This window comes from Martes martes, assembly GCF_963455335.1.
Source record: "Martes martes genome assembly, chromosome: 3".
Lineage (NCBI taxonomy): Eukaryota > Metazoa > Chordata > Mammalia > Carnivora > Mustelidae > Martes > Martes martes.
In genome coordinates this window covers 169945535-169962570 of record NC_137890.1, presented here as the reverse complement: position 1 = coordinate 169962570, position 17036 = coordinate 169945535, and the positions used below count along the sequence as shown (strand labels likewise).

Below are 17036 nucleotides of genomic sequence, written 5' to 3'. Positions count from 1 at the left end.
CACTGAGGCAGGGAGCCGAATGTGAGGCTCAACTCCAGGACCCTTGGATCATAACCTGAGCTGAAGGCAGACCCTTAACCGACTGAGCCACCCAGGCGCCCCTACTTCCTTCTTTCAGGTCTCAGTGGAAGGGTGTGCCTTGTCCTATCCAAAATCCATCCTTTTCACCTGTGTCCTGGGATGTCATCTTCTGTCTCATCTGATGCCTTAGTCCACTAATGATTTCCTCCCTCTTTTCTGTATTTTCATCTTTTCCCTCTGACCAACTCCTTTGCCTCCACACAGTGGGATTGTATTTCTTTCCTCTAAGTCAAAATACAATCATGCCCTCAGTTTTCTCCCTCTGATTGCTGCCTGTTATTGTCGTCTTTCCTCCTATAAGATAGGCTTATTGGAGGTAAAGTCCGCACTGCTGCTTTTCCCAGCCCTCACCATTTCCCTGCAATCTATCTTCCATAAGACACTAACTGTGAAGTTTCCTTCAGCCTTGCAGTCCTTTCCTTTCCTGACCTCCTAGTAGCACTTGACATTGTCTGTTGTTTTCCTCCTTGGGACTCCTATATCTTCCTTAACTTTAGCTTCTCCAGAATTTTCTTTCTAAATCTTCGCAGTTTCCTCTCAGATGCCTCTGGGGTCTGCCACCCCCGCCCCCGCCCCCGACCCTGCCCTGTCTTAAGTGTTGATGTTCTGTCCTGTAGGACTCCTCAGAAAGAGCTGACATGTATTGGACCACAGGTGTGTGTGTTGTAAACATGCCTTACCTGTGTGGACCGTCCTGGCCATCTTAGGGAGTAGATTCTTTTGTTAACTCCCTCTTAAAACTGAGGACACTGAGGCTTTGAGAAGATAAGAAACTTGCCTAAGATCACAGTAGGTTAAATACTGGGAGAAAGGGTTTACATGTAGTCTGACTCCAGAGCTTACCTTCCCAACCATTATGCCATGTTGCCTTAGCAATGCATGTCCCAGTGCGAGACCTTTTGTTACTTCACATACAGGTTTTCAAAAACTACTGAGTATCTGTCTATTCTAATATACTTCCATCCTGGGCTCTGGACATCTGAAGTGTCTGTAGATCCCTCGAGTTCAGTGTGTCCAGAAATGACTTCATCATCTTCTGTCTCCTTCCATGCTCCCTTCAAACCCTCTTCATGCTTTATTCTGTGTTTCAGTGAATGACACTTAATTTTCAGGGAGTCGATACCTTTCTTTTACTTTCCATGTCTAATTGGTTTACCAAGTTGCGTTAGCTTTACCTCAAACCTCCTCCTTTGCTTCCGGTTAGTATAGTGGCTAATAGCATTGATTTTGCAGTCAAGTAGAGTTGGATCCAAATTGAAGCATTTCCCTTCAACGGTGATAAAAATTGACAAGTTGCTCTGCGCTATTTGTGGTAACAAATACGTACCTTTCAAAGCCCTGTGGGAGAGTGGCTTAGAGTACAGGATTCCTTGTGGGCCCCCTAACTAACTGTGTGCTTTAGACAAGGTCAGGCACTTTTGAACCTTGGTTTGTTCATTTGTAAAAGGTCAATAATGAGAGCTAACTCTATATAAGGTTGTTGTGAAGTTTAACTGAGGTATTTTAAATATGCTTGGTTTAGTGACTAGCCTGTGGTTAATGTTTAAAAAAAAATGTTAGCTCTTATTAGCATCCCCCACTGCCATTGCCCTTCTACAGGCCTCAGTTTAGCCTGCTTTACTGAGATAAACCCTGAACTGATTTCCGTTTCAGGTCTTATTATTTCGAATCCATCGTGCTACCTGAGTGATTTTTTTTTTTTTAAACAAATCCGATCACGTCAACACAGTGATTCTTAATCTTTGTGTGTATGTGTATGCGGATGATGGACCCTTTCGATTATCTGATAAAAACTGTGAACCCGCTGCTGGAGTAGAGGGGGTGATGGACATTGGGGAGGTTATGTGTTGTGGCAAGTGCTGTGTATTATGTAAGACTGATGAATTACAGACCTGGACCCCAGAAACAAATAATACATTATATGTTAGTAAAAAACAAACAACTGTGAACCCCTTCTCCCAGGAAAATGACCTAATATACTAAATTTTGCATAAATTTCAGGTGGTTCACAAATTCCTTGTCACTATCCTTGGACCCCTGATTAAAAACCTTTGCTTTAGTGGCTTTCCATTAGCATTGGCTTAAGATCAAACTCCGTTACACAAATGAGAAAACCTAGGTAAGCAGCAAGAAAAGAAGTACTTATTCATAGTCTAGCTCTGTAGAGATCCACTTTCTTTCCTTGCAGTGTCTGTGTCCATGATTTAGATAGAGCAGTCCCCCCTTATCCACGGGGGGGATATGTTTCTTCAAGACCCCCAGTGGATGCCTAAAACCGTGGATAGTACTGAACCCTATCCTTGCTAAGTTTTTTTGCTGTATACATATTACATAATTACAATAAAGTTTAAGTTGTAACTTAGGCACAGTAAGAGATCAACAACAATCATAATCAAAGAAAACAGTTATAATAATATACTGTAATAAAGGTTCTGTGAATGTGGTCCCTCTCGACTCATCTTTCCTGTGATGCTGTGAGATGATAAAATGCCTGCACGAGATGAATTGAGGTGAATGATGTAGGCATTGTGAGGCTTCTGTTGACCTTCGGACCATCAGTCATAAGGAGGATCTTCTGCTTTCAGACTGCAGTTGACCGTGAGTGACCGAAACGGTAGAGCAAGACCATGGATAAGGGGGGACTACTGTATTTCCCATCCTCCTTTCTCACTGCTTCCCAGCCTGCCTCTCATGCCCCAGCCCAGTACAGCGACTGGCCGCCCTCTTAGAGGGACTTGCTGCTTATTAGCACGGTAGTTTGTTAATCACTTGTTTATATCTTTATCTCCTTTATTTGGCTGAATTTCCTGAAAGTGTTTGTTGGGCATTACGTTTTGCACATTTACAATCTAGAGCCTAGCACAGTGGCCAGCACATAGTAACTATTAGGTAAATGTCTGGCCAAATAGATGAATTACAAAATGTATACATATTTATAAGACAATAATAAAATGAGAAAGAATAGTAAATTGTCCATGCGTCTGACATCCAAATGGAGCAGCTGTTGACTTTTGTATGTCTGCTAGGGTCTTGCGTGGATAATTTCTATCTTCCTGGAGCTCAGCTTCTTTAGATAATTTTGGGATGAGAGTCATTCCCCTTTCCCACTAGAGAGAGACATTATTCATTTAATATATGTTAAATTCCTAATAATACTGTTAAATGGTTCGGTCTTGAGAACATTAACAATATTCACATTTTTACTTCTTTCTGCTTATTGCCTTTACCTGTCCAGTCCTGGAGGATTGGTATATAGGTCTCTTTGTCCTTCCATCGCTAGAACCTTTTTTGGAGGGTGTAAGAAATTCTTCCTGCGATTCAACCTTGTGTTCTCACAGAACTTAGCGTAGCACTTTTATACATTTAATGCTTCTTAGCAGCACTGTATGAGGTGATTTTCATTTTTGGAGACTGTTGATGAGTAGTGATATGCTCATGATACTTGTCATCATCATGTTTTTCTGAGGGGCAAACTGAAGACTAGCGAGGGGAGTCACTTGCTAGACTAGATATACTAGATACACAAGAATTAAAATACCAGTCAATATCTCTAGGACAGCGTAAGGGGTCCAGGGTTAGTCAGTGGAAAAAGTGAGACTTGAATCCAGGAGTACTGCATTGTCTGTCTCTTGGGAAGAACTGGTAAAGGTTCACTGAGATGGCTGTGACTTTTTTAAAAGAACTCCAATTCTGACGGAATTTCATGCTACCTTGCGCTTGGGCATTTTTCCTCCCATTTTTGCCATCCAGGCTTTGTGTGGTTATTTCTTATTCTACTTGAAGAGCTCTGAATCACTCACCCCTTTTCATGTTTTCTGGTCTCTATCTTTCTGTCTTTACTTTTCAAAGGGAAAAAGGCAAGTGGTGAATGGAAAGATGTCAAGTAATAAAAGTTTGAATTCATGTTTGTGAGGCTGTAATAAAATTACTTCAGTCCTTTTATCTCACACTAAGAGATTCTTTATTGAAATATCATTGAATGAGCCAGCTTATGCCTCATTTTTCTTTGTTTTTAGGATAACCTCTTCTTCAAGGCTCATTCTCTGAAGGTTGGGCTTTTGAACAGAAACACACCACGTTTAGAGATACTGGGTCTTGGTTGCTAACTTTCCTTCTCATTCAGCCATTTCTCGACAGCTGCTTTCGCCCCAGATTGATTATTTGTCTGGGAGAAAAATTCTCGTATCTCTATGTTCAGCAGCTTAAGGGAGATTATAGGCAGTCTTTGGATTTGATTTTCTTCTCCTTTGCAATTAATTTGTCCTCCTCTTGACTTTAAGGCAGGCTGTAGAAGCCAGCATGTTACTTGAGACAAGATGTTTGATACGGTTCCTTGGAATCATCTTTCCCTTACTACACAGATGCTGTTGGACTGTTAACATATTGCCCAAAACAGAATTAGGTTTATAAAAGAACAAATTAAAAGGCTTTTTTTGAAAGTAGTTTTTTATAGTTTAAGGACTTCTCTAAGAACAAGGGCTTGCATATTTAATTAGGGATGGTCTAGTAAGTTTTGAGAGCTGTGAGTAGAAGCTTATAAAGCTGTCACGTACATGGTGGAGAAGATGGGGTATTAGACCCAAAGGTCATCCATGTCCATGGGAAGCTAATAGCTATCGATTCTGAGACAGAAGCTAGCAAATGCTATCTGAAGGGCAAATGGGTCTCTTCCTGAAATGCTGGGTTTCCTTTACTTTTGCTTGCAGCTTCCTCTTTGGAGGGGGCTCTGTGCTGCGGCTACTGATTATGACTTTTCCGGCTCTGTGATGCAGAGCCAGGGCTGCTCCTGGCAGGCCTTCAGAAATTCTGGGCCTGTGGGGGGGTGGGAGGCAGGCTCCTTGTCAAGAAGGACTAAGCGGGGCTGTTGATTTTTGACCCTTGAAAAATAAATGTATACTTCACAGGTCAACCAAGTCTGGTTTTAGTATTATTTATTCTGTTTTAAGAGAAAAAAATCCATTTATTTCTTTTCCAGCCATGAAGAGGGACCCACTTCTAAAAAACTGAAGACTGAGGAAGGGGCAGCTGGCTTTAGCGTTTCCAGCCTGGCTGAAGGCAGCGTTACCAGTGTAAGCAGAACTTCCCCAGGGTGCTCCCGCCTTCCTGGAAGGTTGGGACTTGGGGGAGGGAGGAGTATTGCAGCAATTTTTGTTAGTCCTTTAGTAATTTACTTTCTTTACTTTCTCTGGTGTCTCTAATATATGAACCATGTACCTCTTTCCCACACTGCTTCCTTTATTGTCAGGGAATGAATTACAGAAGTAGTTCTGTGACACATGTGCGCAGAGCATGTGTAGCGTGCAGCGCCTGGAATAGCTCAGTAGTAGCACTTCCGGGAGAGAATTTTTGGTTGGCTTTACTTTGCAGATTTCTGTTTAGTTCAAATGATAGGAGAAGTGGAGGTTGATGAGAGGCGTCTTAGTCTCCGAATATGTAAAATTTAAGAGCATGACTCCTCTATTTCTTTTCTGATGTATAACTTCAGAACAGGCTTCACAAGTTTAAGATTTTCCCAAACCAGGGATCCTTTGACACTTTATTTAATGTGAGAAGGTTTTGGAACTTGAGTATATTGCCTTCTTTTAAGTGGCATTATTTTGAATCAGTGAATCTTAAAAATTGTCCCTTACTAGCCAAATGCAGTAGGAAGGATAGTTAGCATTAGGACATGCCTTTTTTCCACCCTAAAAAGAAAGGCTCCCAGGAAAACTGAGCATCTTAAAATGATTTAGATTTTTATTTCAGTGTTTTACAGTAAAGGAAAAAAGATTGTGACCTTAGTTGTTCTGAGAGCTTTTCTGACTGCTATGCCAGAGCCAACTGGAAACTTTAGTACATTTTGTACCAAAGTTTACCAGGGATAATAGAAGCCTGTCGTCTTCTACCCTGTGAATTGAGTAATACTTTGGGCCTGTTAGGTTGGGATTGGAAGTTTTTGTTTTTGTTCTAAGAATTTATTTATTTATTTGACAGAGAGAGATCACAAGTAGGCAGAGAGGCAGGCAGAGAGAGAGGAGGAAGCAGGTTCCCTGACGAGCAGAGAGCCCGATGCGGGACTCGATCCCAGGACCCTGAGATCATGATCTGAGCTGAAGGCAGAGGCTTTAACCCACTGAGCCACCCAGGTGCCCCTGTTTTTGTTTTTGTTTTTAAGAAGAGGGTAGGACAGGGAGGGTGTGAGGGAGAGAATCTTTTTTTTTTTTTTTTTTTAAGATTTTATTTATTTATTTGACAGAGACACAGCAAGAGAAGGAACACAAGGAGGGGTAGTGGGAGAGGGAGAAGCAGGCTTCCCACAGAGCAGGGAGCCTCATGTGGGGCTCGATCCCAGGACCCTGAGATCATGACCTGAGCTGAAGGCAGACGCTTAATGACTGAGCCACTCATGCACCCCAGGAAAGAGAGAATCTTAAGCAGGCTCCACGCCCAGTGTGGAGCCTCATGCGGGGCCTGATCTTACAACCCAGAGAACATGACCTGAGCCAAAATCAAGAGTTGGTTGCTTAACTGACTGAGCCATCCAGGTGCCTCTGGGTTGGGACTGGAAGATTAAAGACCAGGATCAGGAAGTGCTATATAGTGTGGCATAGTTTCATCTTTGAAACTTTCCCCCCTCGCACTGTGGTAAATCTTTACACAATATCTGCTTTTATTCTGGGGGGACATGGGCAGCTTGGGCATGTTTGTATGTTCTACCAGAACTTCAATGCCAAAGAGACCTCAGCAGTCCCCACAAAAGGGCATTTCAACAAACCAAGTATCAGGCAATTATTCCTCGTGTCATCTGCAGTGGGGCAAATATATTCTGGACAGACCCCACACTGTAGAATCCTCCTCTTCCTAATTGGTTGGGTGTCTGGGTGTACCAGCATTATGTCCCATAAAGCCTTCCGGCTGAGCTGACTGGTGACTTGGGTTGTAATACTTCTGACCTCTCTGGAAAGAAGTCAGCTACCAGAAAGAGAGGTAAGTGAAAGTATAGATGGCAGCTCTTTGGCCACAGGAATCTGTTTGCTTTGAACACAACCCCAGAAAGGGAAATGAATAGAAAGGACCTTCTCTTTGTCTTTGGTTTTATTTTATAAGAGCAAACTTACTACATTAAGCCATCTCATATTGCCTGGGGTGCTGCCAAAAAGAGAAGTGGTCTGTGGGTTTATTGTCCGTGCATGTATTCTAGGTTGGAAGTGTGAATCCTGCTGAAAACTTCCGTGTTCTAGTGAGGCAGAAGAAAGCCAGCTTTGAGGAAGGTGAGTGCTGTGCTGTTGGCTCTGCATTTACGGGAAGATATGTAATTAGGGCGATAGATTTATAATCTAGATTAAGAAGTGTATGTAACCTTTTGTTGGTAACCTTATAAAGCGGGTTTCTTTCCTGGTGGGCCTTTTTGATTGTCGGTCGTGAGATCATCAGAGCAACATAATGAGCACAGGGTAAACTCAGCACAGGTCTGCCCAAGCAGGGAAACAGCTAATCTGTAGGGCTTTTTGTTAAGAAAACTGTAGGCCAGAACCTTAGAGCTTTTGGTTCCACTTCATTGACGTTCTCTGGGGTCTTGTGAGTGAGCTTGGAATAAAACATTTTTTTTTTTAAGATTTTTATTTATTTGACAGACAGAGATCACAAGTAGGCAGAGAGGCAGGCAGAGAAAGAGGAGAAAGCAGGCGCCCCACTGAGCAGAGAGCCCGATGTGGGGCTCGATCCCAGGACCCTGGGATTATGACCTGAGCTGGAGGCAGGGGCTTTAACCCACTGAGCCACCCAGGTGCCCCCGAATAAAACATTTTTAAAAAAAAAATTTTTTTTTTAAATATTTTGTATTTATTTATTTGAGAAAGAGAGAGCCAATGAAAACGGGGCGGGGGGGGGGAGGAGCGGAAGGAGAGGGACAAACAGACCCTGAGCTGAGCACAGAGCCCAGTGCGGGGCTTGAACCCGCAACCCTGAGGTCATGACCTAAGCTGAAATCCAGAGTCTGATGGTTACATGACTAAGCCACCCAGGTGCCCCTGGAATAAAACATTTCTGTGTCATATTTTCCTCTTTTCAGTGACCCATAATTCTTATTCTAGGCCTAAGGGTTTGAGCCTCTTTACACAAGTCCCAGAACACTGTGCTGCTGCAACTAGATTTGATCTTTCTGAAATTGACTACATCCTCACACTTTCTCTTTATAAATTATAACCTGGAATTGCATTTAGGCTTGGGCTAATATTAGAAGGACAGAGGGTCTGGGACCAACATTCATTCACTTGACTGTTCTAGTTCCTGTGTTTATTTACTCTTTAAGGAGTGGTGGCTGGCAGTTCTAATCCTGCCAATTTGTGCATACGAGAACATTGTGTTCATTATTGCCACCTGGCATCAGGCCTGTCTGAGCTGCCTTCTCTGTGTTTATGTGAACTGTGTGCACAGAACTTCTCTCCCAGCTTCTTGACATTTTAGCAGGGGAAATGACTCCCAAATGTCTAGGAAAATCTACAGTTTCTAGTTTGATCTCTGTAGTGCGTAGCATAGGTGTAGGTTACTTCTTGAGACTTCAAGAATCCTAGCAAGATGCCTTGGCTTGCTGTGCGGTTGCCCAAAGGTAGTCATGACCAGCTGAGCCCCAGAGCATACGGTCTCCTGGACCATCCTCTTGGCAGGGACACCGCAAGCCAGCCCCTGAGAATTTCCAGAGGAAGACAAGCTTTGTTACTGTTTATTCTGTATGTGTTTTGTGTTTTGAGGTGGGGACAGAGCTTTTTGCCCTGTTAAAAGCTGCCATATAAGAGAAAAGCTCTTGAGTTTAACACAAAACAAAACTACATCTCAGTAGATGAAGGGGCTCTAAAATTAAAGTGACAGCTTTCCAGAAAGATTGGTGGACACAGTACTTCAGAATTTCTTTTTCATATATGGGGGTGATAGAAGGGAGCGTTCACAGCATTCATACCTGTGCTTTTTCTGCTTGGCTGCATATTGTTACTGTGTTTGGAAGAATGCAGAGTCATTACTGTCAGAAGTCAGCCAGCTGTTGTCTATCATGATTATCATGTATTTGAAGAAAGATGGAGGCCTTCTTAGCTTTTGATTGTATGTTGTCGATTACCTCGGCCAAAGGCAGGGGTCCTCCTTTTGGAAGTGACTAGTCTTTCTAGCTGGTAAAGGCGTGGTCTCTTTAGAGACTAAATCTGGCATGATCAAGAATGTAAAGGCAGCCACTAGTGTCTGCTATGTTAAAGTCATTGTGCCAGCATATTCTGTATGTAATAGCATATGCTGAGCTATTATATTCTTTGTCTCCGTTACCCCACATAGCACTCTTGCAGTCATGTGAGCAAGTGGAGAAGACGGTAGAGCTTTAACAGTTGATGCTAGAATTTTCTGAGAAAAGTCGTTTTTTGTTTTTTTTTTTAATTGGAAAAATATTTGGTAACTGCTTAGGGTAGAGGCTGAGCCTCTGTCTTTGGGCTTGGTTGGCCAGTTAGGGTTCAGAGAAGAGGGAATCTATTAACATCATAGAAGTAGAAAAACTGGAGCTAGTTCAGGAAAGAAAGGGGTGAGTGGAAAAGGTAGAGAGAGGAAGTGAATGAATTTATATAAGGACACTGTTCAGCAATGTGTTCCCAGCTCATAACTGCCAGTATTCAGTGTCAATAAAATTCTGGATTCCTTGGTTTGAGAGCTCTATTTGGGGAAACTGGTAAAGAGTCAAGAGTTTTGGGTCTGGAATTACTTCAGGCAGAGCAGAGAAAGGACCTGAGAGCATAGGAGACCAGTCTGAAGAGCTCATGAGAGAGTACATTCTTAAGAATTTGCTCACATGTCCAGAAAACGGTGTTTCCCCAGGCCGTGGAATTGGGGATTCGAAGCAATCTTATGAAAGTGACAAGGGCAGGTGACCCCTACATGGCATATAAATTACAATAGATAGCATTCTCCCCATTTTTGGGAACAAACTGTACGACTAGGAGAAATGAACTTACCCCCAAAATCACACAGGAATTCAAATCCATGTCTTTTTCAAATACTGGATTTTTCTGTTTAACCGACTGTTTCTCCTAATTCCTAATGCCCTCTTTTCCTACACGTTTTTGTTGTTTTTCAGACATAATAAGGTCATGTATTTTCAACCTTGTGCTGTAGGTAGGACTTCTGAGGAGGAGACCAACCTTTTATGTTGAATGTGACTGAGTCCTGGTGCGCTGCTGGTGGTGTGATGCTGGTGTCCCTCTGTTCCTCTGTCTAGGACTGGGTCAGTCAGAGCTCCACAGTGACCTCACAAAGGTGGCTTTCTGCAGAGCTTGTGGGGAAATGAGATTGCCCACCTGTGAGCAACCAATTCTGTTTTGTGGTCCTAACCTGGCTTCCCTTTTATCCTTCCTTGCCTTGCTTCAAGCTCCAGAAGTTTTGTTTGTTCATTACTTCTCCTAGCTTTGTTCTGTGTGGGCATCTCTACTGAGGCCCTTTGTGGTGAAGACTCACTTTCCCCGAAGCCCAAAGTTATCCTCCAAACTTGAAGCTCCCTTTCTGGTATTGTTCTTTTCTGTCCCTGCCAGGAATCTGTGCCTAGGGCAAGGGAGGGAGAAGCTCTGCTCTTATCTCCAGTAGATCTTTTTAAATTCAGTTGCCAAAAGCATGATCAGTAACAGAGAGTAAGATAGTTTTACCCTTAGAACTTGACCCGTTCACCTATTATTATAAACTGAAACATGGGTATAATTTCTTTCCATCTGGCTTAATAGTATAGTCATACCAGGAGTATTGTGATCCTCCCCTTGACACCAGCAGTCTAAACTAGGCATCTACACAATTTCTTACCTTCTGGTTTTCAGTGTGAGGGATATTTCTTGTCTTAAGCTTATTGGCGTAGAGGAGATGACAGTGAACCCCGGGAACGTGTTCTTTCTGACTGCTGATGCATCTGTAAGCTGTCTTTGATTCTCAGGTGCTCTTCTTTTTCTGTCCCTTTCCCTCACCCACCCTGCCCACCCCACCATTCTGTCACTGCAGTTTTACAAGAGAAAAATTCTTGACCACAGCCATATGCATAATAATCATTTCTCAGTGGTGAAAGTAGTCTTGTTTTTCTCACACGGTCGTCTTAAGTGCATGAGCGCCCTCATCCGGGATGTCTCTTGTCTGCACTTAGGGTGCAGGAGGAACACCATGGATTTCAAACTCCTTGTCCCTTCCCTGCTTTCACTTAGGAAGAACGCTATAATGGAAAGACAGCAAATTAGAGGAGGAGGAAGAGCCACGTTATTTCAACCCTCTAAATTCGTGTGATCAAGATAGGTCCGAATTGAGATATACACACAAAGTATGAGATACTATGTCAGGTAGCTTGAATGTACCTGGTGTGTCAAAAATGTTCCCTGAGGACCTTACGAATCAGAAATAGGGATCTGTGGAGACAGATAAAAGAATGGAATGAAGCTTTGTTCCCTGGACCCTGTTTTTGCCACTTAAAGATTATAAGTTCTGGGCGCCTGGGTGGCTCAGTTGATTGAGTGTTTGCCTTGGGCTCAGGTCATGATCCCAGGGTCCTGGGATCGGGCCCTTCCCCATAGGGCTCCCTGGTCAGCAGGCGGTCTGCTTCTTCCTTTGTCCCTCCCGTCATTCATGCTCTCTCTCATGTGGGCACGCGCTCTCAAATAAATAAATAAAAACTTAGAAAAAATTTCACTTAAGAAAATAATTGTAGGTTCTGTATTAGGCTTCTGAATAGTGACAGGGTGGTAGAGCTCCATTCCACCCGCCTGAGCTCATAGGGGCATGGGTGGTTTAAAAAACAAACCTGTGAAGAGGAGCCATCCTAAGCGGTAGTATGTCCAGTATGGACATTTACCATTAGATTTTAGTACAGGGAGCAGGAGTGTGCACATACCCATTGATTAGGTGATGATCAGTTTATTTTCTGGCTCTGAGGCCTTTCATTATTTTTCTTATCTGTTCCGTCTCACTTTCTTTGGACCACTTTTCATCAAGTCTTTTTGCCTTTGTTCTCCTGTCTACCTCTTTCTCATTGATTATCAAATAATATCCCTTAAGTTTTAAAGGGTGTTTCTTTCTTTTTTTTTTTTAAATAATTTTATTTATTTATTTGATAGAGAGATCACAAGTAGGCAGAGAGGCAGGCAGAGAGATGGGGGGAAGCAGGCTCCCTGCTGAGCAGAGAGCCCCACTTGGGGCTTGATCCCAACCCTGAGATCATGACCTGAGCCAAAGTCAGAGGCTTTAACCCACTGAGCCACCTAGGGTGTTTCTTAAAATTTACCAACACTGGGTAGAAAGTGATAACAGTTCATGATAAAATTACATCATTCATCAAAGCCAAATAGACTTTTTTTTTTTCAGTTTTGTTTACTTACATGCATTATATGACTCTGCCACGAGGCAAACCCAAACTGTGGATCCCCAAGAATTGAGATCTAGGAGAAATTTCCCATTGGGTGTGTGTGTGTGTGTGTGTGTGTGTGTTAATGTAATCTTGAGTACGGTTTATGTAGCTTCTCTTTCCAGATAAACGTAGGAAGATAAGAATATAGCCCTTTTCTGTTTTACACAGAGCTGGTGAATTAAAAAAAATAAGTTCTGTTGGATACCTTGAATGTCTTGAAAGAAGGATATGAAATACAAATAGTAACTGAAATTGTAAACATCTTCAGCCCTGTAAAGTTCTGTCTTATTTTTTAGCACTGTGACACACTTTCTTAGTCCTTTCACAAAACAGCTGTGACACATCTAGTCAGGAGAGAGAAAATACATGATTATGGGTTCTAGAGGCTTAGTCCATACTTCATCTTTTTTATTAAATATGCCATTTGTTCTTCCCAGGATTCCCTTTTGACTGATTTGGTTTTAAATTGTTAAACCCCGGAACTTGACTGTTAGGGTTATTTTATGTCTCATTTATCGATGACAAGTCATATTTGGAAACAGCGATCCATTTATTTGGAAGTATAAAGGAGACCCGCTGCAAGGGTGTGTTAGTAATTGAGTAATTGACAGGATGATTATGCAGCCGTGACCCCAAGGGTCTCACTTGCGGATCTTCAAGCGGGTGGACTGAGGCCGGGAGTCGTTGACTTTCCACTGATGACTGCACATGTGTGGAGGACACTGGATCTTGTGGCTTAAACTTCTTCATGGGTTGCATACATTTCATTAAATGGCACAGCACTGCCCGGCAGTTTACATTTTAATATAATAAAACTCGTCAACCAAATAATTAAAATGAAATTCTTTGAATGAAGGCAAAAAGAAGAAAGAAAAAATACATGACACAGGAAGCAAAGACCATCATGCACACATAACCACTCTGCAGATCTTTTCAGTTTTCATCAACGCTCCTAAAAGGCTGCTATCCATTCTTACTCAGCTTTTTAAATTCTTTCAAGTTCCTGTCAATCTGTGAATCAGAAGATGTCTAATTACAGGGTATGGTTCTTGTAAAATGTAGCCTGGCTATCCGTTAAGAAAGAGAGCCAACTGGTAGCACAAAAATAAAAGGCTGTTTGCTGTGGGTCTGTTGTCAGTGAGCACGGAGATTCTTCTGAGAGCGTTCGAGGAGTCCAGATGCGCTCTGCGGCAGCGCCCCGCCTCCAGCGGTTCGTGCTCTGCTGTCAGGCAGAAGTTCTTGCCTTCAACCTACTGGGTGGTTTTTTCCCCCTTTTTGTGTTAAACATGGAAAGGGTATTTTTCCCTCTGGCTGAAAATGGGGAACTCACATGAGCACTTTCCCCACGTCAGAGCCCCCAGAAGAGCAGAGTCTAGTCTGAAGCCCCACTGAACGTGGGACCCGTCGGCTTGCCGCAATGACCTGGGCCCGCTGGGCTGCGAGGAGGCTGATCACAGGCGGCTCCGCTTGGGACTCGAGCAGTGACGGGTGCTTCCCAGAAAGGGTATGTTCTCCAGCTGGCTGGCGCTGCGTGCTCACGAGCTTGATATGGGAGGCAGGGAGCAGGGGAAGTACTTCCTTAGAGCACTTCGGCTCTTGCCCTCAACCTCCTATACGTTCTGCGCCTCTTGCTTGCATGGTGTGTGACCATCACGCAGGGCGTTGCACTTGGTTCTCCTTGAATTGGGCTGTCCTCAAGATTGCTTCCTACGCCCAGCTGGTTGAAGAAGGAAACTGATTTCAGATTGTGCTGATGTGCAAACTGCTTTAATCAATGACTTAAAGTGACTGCTCGTGGCAAACAACAGAAGCTCTTAACCAATTAAGATGTTTAGGAAAGGATGTTAGGCTTTTGTTAAAATAGTCACTAATCAGCTGAAATGTGTTAAGAGGAGCCTAGAAACAGCTTGGAGTCCCACTTCAATGCAATAAAAGTGTTTGGGCCCTCCCCTTTCAAATTGCAAGCCCAAGGCAAAAAATATGCTGACACAGAAAGAAGTGGCAAGTATAATTTGATACAGTTAGTCCTATCTGTTAGGCACGCCTGCAAGAAACTTTAAAAAATGGCATGCTTGGTTTTTAGGCTAGAAAAAGGAAGGGAGTTTTGTTCAGATGTGGAGCACAGTTTCAGGAGGGCTTGAGGATTATTGTCAGCATGGATGTCTTTGGACAAAGAGAATAGTTAACTTTTTTTTCTTTTTAACAATTTTTTCCTTTTTTTTTTTTTTTTAAGATTTTACTTGTTTATTTCACAGAGAGTAAGAGCACAAGCAGGGGGATATGCAGAAGGAGAGGGAGAAGCAGGCCCCCTGCTGAGCAGGGAGCCCGATGCGGGACTCCATCCCAGGACCCTGGGATCATGACCTGAGCCGAAGGCGGTTGCTTAACTGACTGAGCCACCCAGGCACCCCAGCTTTTTTTTTTTTTAATCTTTTGTGGTTTGTTATGGACAGTTAGAGAAAAATCTTTAGTGAATAGTGATTAAAGGTCCTGTTATAGACTGAACTGTGTCTCCCCAAGATTCATACATTAAAGCCCTAACCCTTAATGTGATAATATTGGATTTGGGGTCCTTAGAAGAGGTCATGCAGTTCAGATGACAGGAGGGTGGAGCCCTCCTTATAATGGTATTGAAGACCTTATAAGAAGAGACATCAGGTTTATGCTTTTTTCTTCTCTATTCTCTTCCTTGTCTTTTCTCTGTGCCATCTGAGGATATAGTGAGAAGGTGACTGACTGCAAGCCAGGAAGAGAGCCCTCACCCAAACCTGGCCATGTTATCACTGGCCTCCAGAACTGTGAGGAAATAAATTTCTTACATTGAAGCCTCCTTAGCCCGTCATGTTTTGTTATGGCAGCCAAGCTGACTGCTACAGGCCCATTTTCATTTCCTTTGTCAGATTAAACTGCTGAAATCCTGTCATTTAATCTCTTCGTATCTTTCAGTGGTGATGAGATGCAACTGAAACACTGAGGATAGCCTTTGTAGGCCGTTGGAGTCAGAAGCCATTTCTCTTGGGAGCGATCTTTTTGATAGTTCCCTTGCCCTTGGAATCTAGTAGTGTTTCCTTGGGGCACTGAGGGTAAAATTCACCATCTGAGCTTTAGCAGTTATTCTGTCATGGAAACATAGTGGAAGAATCCTTTCCATCTGTGGTAGATCTCCACAAGTCTCTCCGCTAATTCTGTGTGCAACTCAGTAATCTTTTGTAAACTTACAAAGTTATGTGATCATCACCACAATCCAGTTAAAAACTTTTCCCTCACCCCAAAAAGGTCCCCCTGACCATTTGTAGTCTATTCTTTTTTCCTATCACCACCCCAGGTCACCACTTCTGTTTCTGTAGGTTTACCTTTTCTGGAAATTTTGCGTAAATGGCATCACTCAATCTGCAGTCTTTTGCATGTGGCTTCTTTTACTTAGCATGTTTTTGAAGTTTGTTGATGTAGCATGTATCAGTAATTGATTTTTTTTTTTTAAGATTTTATTTATTTGAGAGAAAGAGAGAGGGAATACAAGCAGGGGCAGTGGCAGAGGGAGAAGCAGGCTCCCCCACTGAGCAGGGAGCCTGATGCAAGGCTCGATCCTAGGACCCTGGGATCATGACCTGAGCCAAAGGCAGATGCTTAACCAACTGAACGACCCAGGCATCCTGAGTAATTGATTTCTTCTTACTGCTGAATAATACTCTGTTTTGTGGATGTGCCACGTTATGTTTATCAGTTCACCAATTGATGGGTATATTTGGATAGTTTCCAGGTTTTAGCTATTATAAATAATGCTGTGAAAATTACAAGTGTTTGTATTTTTTTGTTTTTCTTAGGTGAGAGTGGAATTGCTGGGAAGTTTATGTTTAACTTTTTAAGAAATAGCCAAACGCCTTTTAGACAGCTTTACCACTTAACATCTCAGCAGCAGTGAGTGAGAGTTCCACTTTCTCCATATCTTTGGTGACTCTTGTGTTGTTTTTTCAATTATAGCTATTCTGGTGGTGATGTGTTGGCATCCCTGTGTGAGATTTTTTTGCAGTTTCTTTTTTTTTTTTTTTAAGATTTTATTTATTTATTTGATAGACAGTGATCACAAGTAGTCAGGCAGAGAGAGGGGGGGAAGCAGGCTCCCTGCTGAGCAGAGAGCCCGATGCGGGGCTCGATCCCAGGACCCTGAGACCATGACCTGAGCCGAAGGCAGAGGCTTTAACCCACTGAGCCACCCAGGAGCCCCTTTATTGCAGTTTCTTAAATACTAATGATGCTGACTTTTTTCAGATGGTTATTCATATGTCTTATTTCATTCATTCATTCATATGTCTTATTTCCTCTAGTGAAATGTCTATCTGAATCTCTTCCCCATTTCTTATTCAATTTTCTTACCTAGATGTAGAGAATTCTGTATATATTCTGGATACAGGTCCTTTGTCAGATATGTGATTTGCAAATATTTTCTGCAGTCTGGTTTATATTTTCAGTGGTGTCTTTTAAAGTATAGAGTTCTTAATTTTTATTTTCTTGATTATCATTTTTTCTTTTATGGGTTATCATTTTGTAGCCTTATGTAAGAAATCTTTGC

At 42.6% G+C, this 17036-nt stretch overlaps 1 protein-coding gene across 2 annotated transcripts in view; it reads left to right on the top strand.

Moving 5' to 3' along the window:
• XRCC5 (X-ray repair cross complementing 5) overlaps window positions 1-17036 on the top strand; it is an 89859-nt gene that overhangs the window by 42167 nt on the left and 30656 nt on the right. For both annotated transcript variants that reach the window (XR_013966527.1, XM_080798264.1), the window contains exons 15-16: window positions 5057-5150; window positions 7262-7331. Coding sequence is in view for 1 of the 2 variants with exons in the window: in XM_080798264.1 (XP_080654390.1) it covers window positions 5057-5150; window positions 7262-7331 (164 nt within the window). In the remaining variant the exon portion in view is untranslated. The remainder of the gene's footprint in view (window positions 1-5056; window positions 5151-7261; window positions 7332-17036) is intronic.